General features: G+C 46.9%; 1 protein-coding gene across 4 annotated transcripts in view; it reads left to right on the top strand.

Moving 5' to 3' along the window:
* The window catches only part of LOC126575477 (hyccin), a 17,132-nt gene that overhangs the window by 7,550 nt on the left and 2,082 nt on the right, over nt 1–7,500 (top strand). For 2 of the 4 annotated variants that reach the window (XM_050236187.1, XM_050236185.1), the window contains exons 6-7: nt 5,250–5,663; nt 5,812–7,500. The exon at nt 5,812–7,500 is cut by the window's right edge and continues 2,082 nt beyond it. In XM_050236187.1, coding sequence (XP_050092144.1) covers nt 5,250–5,663; nt 5,812–6,185 — 788 coding nt within the window. In that variant the 3' untranslated portion in view covers nt 6,186–7,500. Of the gene's footprint in view, nt 1–2,276; nt 3,126–5,249; nt 5,664–5,811 lie in introns of those variants that run through there. The other 2 variants (XM_050236188.1, XM_050236189.1) reach the window with 2 other exon arrangements.

Genomic DNA, 7,500 nt, shown 5'->3' with positions numbered 1-7,500 from the left:
GTAGCAACAACTATTGAGACAAGTTTATGTACAGCTTTACCACGAAACTTCCCCAAAATTGCATTTAATTTGCTGATTACCACCCGAAAATCCTTGTTAATAAATTACCCATGGTGAGAAGTCAGTGCGAGCAATTTCATCACCTAGCTCCAGTCAAATTCTTGGACCTACCATTCCACCGATTTTCCAGGACAATAGATTGCTCGGCTTCCTTTCCAGTAGGGGAGTTGGTACGTTAAAGTCTCGATTGTGTTGAAACGCGCATAAGTCTATGAAAAGCTCCCTGCATTAAATATGAGTCTGTGTCTGATGCCACAGGGCACGGAACCAGTCGCTAGGGGCGCACAAAGGCCCAACAACATAGAGGAAAACGATGAAGAGTCGTTGCATCGAGCATCGAGATGATTTGTCGTAGATTTGAAGAATGTTTTCCGGCGTCGCGTTTGTAAATTTCATCTCTTTTGAGGCTCCGATTAAAACCCTTCAGTCTATCGTTTTGTTATAATTCCGCTCGATTCTTAGGCACACAAGTCATTGTGTCGCTTACGGCGTAATGGCTTTTGCTCGTTTTGAGATCGATGGTGGTTCCAATTAAGCAGCATCAGCCCAACCGGCATTTATAATGGAAAGTCATTTTACCGGAAGACAGAGCATCTGTGAAGAGGATTATTATTTATTTATTAGCCTTCGCAATCGACCGGGTGCAGGCATGCGGCAAAACGTGACAAATGCCTTCCAACCGTAACGTGCCCGCTCCATCCTCTCTTCCACGGTGATGATATGGGGCGATTGGACAACCAACAGCAACACACAGAGCCGCTCGATTGAACAGATCATCGATGGTTTGCAACTGCGGCGAACGTCCTCCACCTCTCTTTCTCTATCACAGTTTGATCATTACGTCGGCGCTTGATAGGGGTACTGGTTCCAGCTACCAGCAACCAGTGTGCAACATATGGATCTCGTCAAAACGGATGTTTGTATTTTTAAGCCTATCGTCGACGTAACATTATGATCCAGCGGAATATCTAGAACATCGACACAGAGCTACTGACTGATCCTGTCGGTTACGTATCCAGACCATCGTCACAACACACTTTCCCCATTCTCTGGTCCGTTGGTCCTGGTGGTTTCGTAGGTGTTAATTCGTAACGAATATCGTTCGTCATCGGCAGCATGATAGGCGAAGGCACAGTTTCCACTTTAAAAATAGCCAAACGGACACGGCGTGCGAAGGATGCTGCCCACTAGAGAACGTCGACATACGTTACGCAATGAGACTACTCCCTGCCGGCTGTTTGAACAATTCCAGTTCTCGAGTAAATTCTCGAACGATTGGTTACCCGCGGGCGTGTTTGTTTGGCTGTTCCGTGGGAATCCATTGCTTATGACAACCAAGGATTATAAGGCTCTTTGCTGCAATTGACAGCTCAAACGAAACCTTAGGTCCGATGATCCGAGGTCCGATGGTTGCGCAAGATGATGATGTTCCGGAAAATGGTACATAAACACACGTAGGCACCTACACACCCGTTGCCAGGTGGTTTATGGTTGAAATGATCGGATGGAATCGGAAATTTTGTGGCATTCTCATTAACAGGTTTTGCTAACTCCTCCTCTGCCCTTCCCAAACCGTTTCGGATTCCTTGTAACTGCAGTTGTAACTTACCAAACTGGAACCATTCTGCTTATTGGCTCCATGAATTACGTTTTATGCTGTGTTTTCTTATCCTTTTTTCGCAATTTAATTTACCTACTTAAAGCTTACTCTTTTGTCTCTCCCTCTGTACGCTTCCATCTTGTTCTAATCTTTTCCATTCCGTCACTAATTCACTGTTCTATTTTTGGGATGAGTTCAATCAGTTTTCGCTTTCGATGCAGCCTTTCCACTAACAACTTTGCACCGTGGAATCACCCAAACTGCGGGTATCGGTAGCAAATGCACCGATGCAGCTTTCGCTTTACCATGGGCGGTCCGGTCTTTCTTCGGGCCTGTTTTATTTGTTGTTCTTGGCACACCGGCATAAGCTTTCGATCGGTGATTAAACAAGCGTTTTGCTCGTTTTCCCAATTTCTCATTCTTTTAATCTTCTTCCGTGTCTCTAATTTATGATCTTAATCTCTTTTCTCTGCTATGGAAATGTTGTATAAACAATGTATAAACATTCTGGTGAAACACTGTTGGGGATGCGTGCGTCTATCGCAAAATTTACACGATGGAACGATAACGGTTGATCATCGTTGATGGTCTGCACATACATACATTCTGGCTGCAGATGATCTGGAGGTCGAGTTTGTGAATGCACTGCAGACGACGCAACAGGAGATGATGAGTAAACTGGCCATGATTGATGCAGACACCACGATCGGATCGGACGGAGTGGCTAACGGTGGTGGATCAGGTTTGCCTGCGATTGCGACCGCTTCTCCGCAGGAGCATGATCCAGAGAATACAGGCAGCCCGCGGTCGGAGCCGAAAAAGAAGGAATCTTCACGGAAATGGAAGAACTGGGGCTGGAAATCGAATCTCGCGGCGGGCAGTGGGCCTGGCCATCCTTCGAATGTTGCAGCTGGTGCAGGAGGAGGCCAGCAAGCCCAGAAGCAGACCAGTATCGAAGAGGAAGCGGACTCACCGAAACGATCCGGCACCTCGACACGCCACTCCAGTCCGGCTGGTTCTCCCAAGCACAAACCGTTGCTGGGGACGGGCAAGGTAGAGGACATCAACGCCGGGAGCAGCGTATCACCAGCCTCGCTGCGCAGGAAGAAGTTCCTTTCGAGCAAAAACCAATCGCCAGTCAACCGGTCGGACGTGCGGGCCAGTGCCGGAGCAAGGCTGTACGAGGAGCTCGACAGTGGCATCCAGGATTCGGATTCGGACGAACTGGCGGCCCTGATCGTTAATGGTCGTCCTGCCACTATTCATCTCATTCAGCAGTCCACCATCACGGGGCTGTACTAACGGCTGGCAACATACCAATACGAGCTTCTTTAGAAACTATGCGGAGAGAGATGCATCAATCGCTCGCCGTGCACGCACTACGTTTACTGGATTGGACCACATTAAGATAACTCATAGCAAGGCAAGGAGGCGAAAGACAGATTGATAGATAGAGAGAGAGAGAGAGAGAGAGCGAGCACTCCCGTGACCGAGAAATCGAAAAAAAAAATCAGACCAATAACGCTCAACCGTTGTGCCTCTCCATTCGGATCCGATACACTCCCTAGCCGATCGTCCACACTCCACGAAGGTATGCTGATGAGAACACCTACCGCTGATGATGATCGTTCCTGTATTACCTTTTATCTCTCGATTGCTTCTCTGCTGCTGCACTCTGCTGACACAGCATCTCGTAACAATCGCGCTGCTACTATCGCCGTTATCGCCGCTACTGTTGTTGCCTTCCGTTGTGTGTGCTGTTGTGTGTTTCTTTTTCTGAATTTTTGCACCCTATCCTGCCTTCAAAGCCTCGTTCGCCATCGTGCAAGCAGTGTGCCCGTTTTCCTACTTCCAGCGCACCACCACCGCCCCCAGTGGTTAGTACACCAGCAAACATCAACAACTGCTTTCACCTTTAACTTGCTCTTTCCGTGCACAACCGTATTTGTATGGAATACCTGTTTTGATGAAGCGTGCGGTGTGGACAGCGTTCAGTTTTCGGTTACACCACCGTATGTGGGTGTTTGTCGGCAAATGGGCACACTCCAGCCTCCTGTTGGAGGGCGGCCGATGCACCTGTTGCACCATCGTACATAATGCCAATGCACCCTCCTTACCTGCACAGGATGAACGCACTGCCGAGTGGAAATGAGACGGCACTAGAATGTTGGCGAAGTAGTTTAAAGCTGCTTTAACTCTTCTTCTGTTGAGTACAAGTTCAACCAGCACTGTCGCCTCAATCACACCCATTCTGTTCTGTTAGTCGTATCAATCTCTCTTCTATTTCTGTTCACCGGTGGTGCTTATCGAAGTTATGAAAATTTAAAAAACCGGGTTCGGGGAAATTGTGGTACTAGTGTGTCGGGTATATGTTTCTTGCTGCGCCACACTTTCTACATATGCTGCTGCTTCGTTTTTGCGGCTTCGAAAACCATTTTTTTCGTCCTTATTGTTGTTTACCTTCTGTTTGCAAAATGCCTTATCCTAACAGCACAGTTTTCACGTTCACAAGTGGATATTGTTCACGTGTCGTTCAAAGTTTTTTCTGTGTTTTTTTTTGTTTCCCCTGTTGTTCCATTCGGTTGACCGAGGTTAGATGTCGCAGATTGGCGTCGATATTTTTGTGCCGTTGTTGACGCGCGAACGCTGCGGGCGCTTCCTTCACCCCGGGACAAGTGAATTCCCGGAAAGGTGGTTTTGCCTGTGGAAAATGTTCTCTTTTCTTTGTGAAAACGGTTTGTGATGGCCTCGTTTATATTACGATTTGTCGAAGCGTAATGCCCTCATCCTTTACGCTCGCCGTGGACGCCCACCGTCGTGCAGTTGTGTTTGATTCAACGTGACTTGAATACGATTGCTGTCCATTAGTTTTTTTTTTGCGGTTTGGAAATCTGATGAAAACAGATTGAAAACCTCTATTATGGGGAGCATATATTCGGATAGACGGCATTATCAGATCATCATTTTGCAGATTGTAGTAAATAGACGTAATAAGCTTAATAGGTTGGAGTTCTATAGTATCTGAAGAAAAAGAAATGTTAATGATTGGGCGCTGGATGTTCTAATCGAGAATATATAAATCGATTGAAAGTAAGCTGTTTACACTCCCGTATAAGAAAATAATAAAACCAATTACCATTTTGGGGGCACTTGATCGAGCAATTCCTTACGGAAAAGCCTGCCAGTTGGGGTCTCCCAGTTTGATGTATCTTCATTTCCTACCTTCTCCGCTAAATTTTCCAATTTTCGCGCACGCATCACCTTAGGTCCTCCTAGGCTGTTCCTTGGAGTGAAAAAAGGAAATTGCTTTTTACTCTTTCTCAAATTTCCTTCCCATCCAACACATACTCTTTCTCTCTTTCTCTATTGCTCCCCAAAAAAAAAATCCTGTTGCCTTTGCCATCTGTCGTCTCGTCCGTATGCTAACCATATTCGTCCACTTAATGAGCTTTAATTAATTTTTGCGACGCAATTTTTGTTTCCATTTTTCCTCTCCCCCCACCCACCATCCATCTCCTCTGTGCTTCTGGGGACATGTTCTCTCACTCACGATGCCACACGATGTTCGGGATGCCGGGATCGAGCACAGATGATATTCCAATACAGGGCCCAAACAAGGAGGAGAACGGTGGATTGCAGCACCTGAGCAGCATCAACGAGGAAAGCGAAGGCGGTGCACCGTCGGTTGAAAGTGGCCAGAAGGTGTCTGCTGGCGGCGGTGGCGGCGGCGGCGCCGGTGGGGGTACGGCAACCGCAACACCTGGCAAACCGAAGGACTCGACCAAGCATAAGGTGCTCGGTGGTTTCAAGAAGCTAAAACCCGAAAAGGAAAAGGACAAAGACAAAGACAAGGACAGGGAAAAGGAGAAGGACGGTAATGCCTTGGTGTCCTTGGGTGGACCGGCGCTAGCCAACTCGACCGGCGGTGGTACTAGTCTCGTTGAGGAGGCGAAAGCACTGATGTCCGCCACCAAGAAGATCAATTCAAAGGAGAAACTGAGTGGTAAGTAAGCGTTGTAGCGTGAAAGTACAATCGTTTTAATGCCTTTATTCTGTTATCACTGATGGATCGAAGGTGTATCACAACAAAACTGATTCGTTGCATTGTGTTTTTTTTTTATTTTACTTTGTTTCCTTTCTACTACTCTCAGTGTCGGGGGTCACCGGTGGACAACCAGCGACCGTCGTGGTGCTATCGAATGGAAACATCCTGATGGGAGCCACCCCAAGTCCCGCCACGAATGGGGACAGCGGTGTGGATGGTGGATTACTTGGGGCAACACTGGTAACGTCGGCGGCTTCGACAGGAACGGCCAACGGTGGGACGATGCTCGGGATGCAATCGCTCTCCGATATTGGCGAATCGTTCGATTCCGGCAGCGAACTGATCCAGCAGCAGCATACCACCAACACCAGCAGCAGCATCGTGCACGGCAACAACAGCAACGGTAGCACCACGATTAAAACCACCGTGCTGGACATGAAGAGCCACGGCCAGAGCAGCATACAAGTTAGTCAAGTCTAGAGTTGGTCTAGTTTGTGCGCCGCCTTTTCCGCCATTCGGTGTTGTTTCCCCTTACATCCCGCGTATTGTTTTCATCCAATCTGTGCTGTATATTGTTCCCTCCTATTTCCCCTGTCGATATATATCGGTTAGTTAGCAAACGAAACACCAAAACAACAGCAAATTACTACAACAACACCACACACCGGCGCGGTACGGTACTAAGAGTGCAACGAGTAGTAACACGTGCTAGAGAAGAGGACACAATCACTGCGAATGTTATTCATTCCGGCATACGAGCGCGCGAGCGCCTGGTTTTCCCTCGCGGTCCTAATCGATTTGGCGTTTCGGTTTTGTTTGTATTACTTTAAACGGTTAACTACTAGCGAGGAGAATCTACTGTTATGGTTTCCACGCAAGCGACGAACGCTTCAATAGAAAGTATTTTTTTCGTTTCGTTAAAACACATACAGAAACACACAAGATGGTTTATGTTGATCCTTATTGTTTATGTGATAATTCTGATTATGAAAGGTTATATATTTCCCTGTGTTTTTGGTGATACGGACGGTTTGCTTCGTTTAATAATTTTTGTTATATTATTTAGGATGTTTGTTATCCATTCGTTTCATTTGTGTCTCTTCTTCGTGCCCGTCAACAAGACTAGATTCCTAATTATCCAGTCATAATGCCGGGAACAGCGTTCCGGCGGATTAACTAACGGCCTACCGAACATAATACTATCCCGTTGTTTCGCCTTCATTTTACACATTCACTTATGGGCCACCGTTCATTTAGGATTAGCAGATATTGTTGTATGAGCATTTCGTAGACAATTTCAATTGCCGTGAAACTTTAGTTGTGTATTGCCCCAAAATGGATGTGCTTGATCGGCTGTTTAGTGTTTAATTATTTGCTTCGTATCTGTATCGGTTTTGTGTGACGAAACGTTCGAACACAGTATGTCTTGTGACAATCCTTGTGCTTTTATTTAGGTCAAGAGCGTGAGCGCTAGTGTTTATGAGCAAGGGGATGATAATAACCCAAATATTTCTCTCCTACTGTTGCGACGCTTGGTAGCTGTGGAGGATCTAATTCCAGGACTTCGACCAATCAAGTCGTTAGCATCCTTTTACGTTCTCCCTCCCCTACGGTGGCGATTAACAAGCTCGAGTGACGTCCATCTACGGATGCATTACGTTGTCAAAGGAAACCTCGAAGACTGGTGTGTGCGTTCGTGCGGGCGTGAGTGCGTACGTACGTGTGTCTGTCCCCTGTGTCCTGTGTGCGTGTGTAGATATTAAACGCTCATCCAGTTCCTTGATTAATGTCGGAC

Source organism: Anopheles aquasalis, chromosome 3 (genome assembly GCF_943734665.1).
Source record: "Anopheles aquasalis chromosome 3, idAnoAquaMG_Q_19, whole genome shotgun sequence".
NCBI classification, from domain to species: domain Eukaryota; kingdom Metazoa; phylum Arthropoda; class Insecta; order Diptera; family Culicidae; genus Anopheles; species Anopheles aquasalis.
The sequence above is the reverse complement of the archived record's forward strand: the minus strand, read 5'-3'. Positions and strand labels throughout refer to the sequence as shown.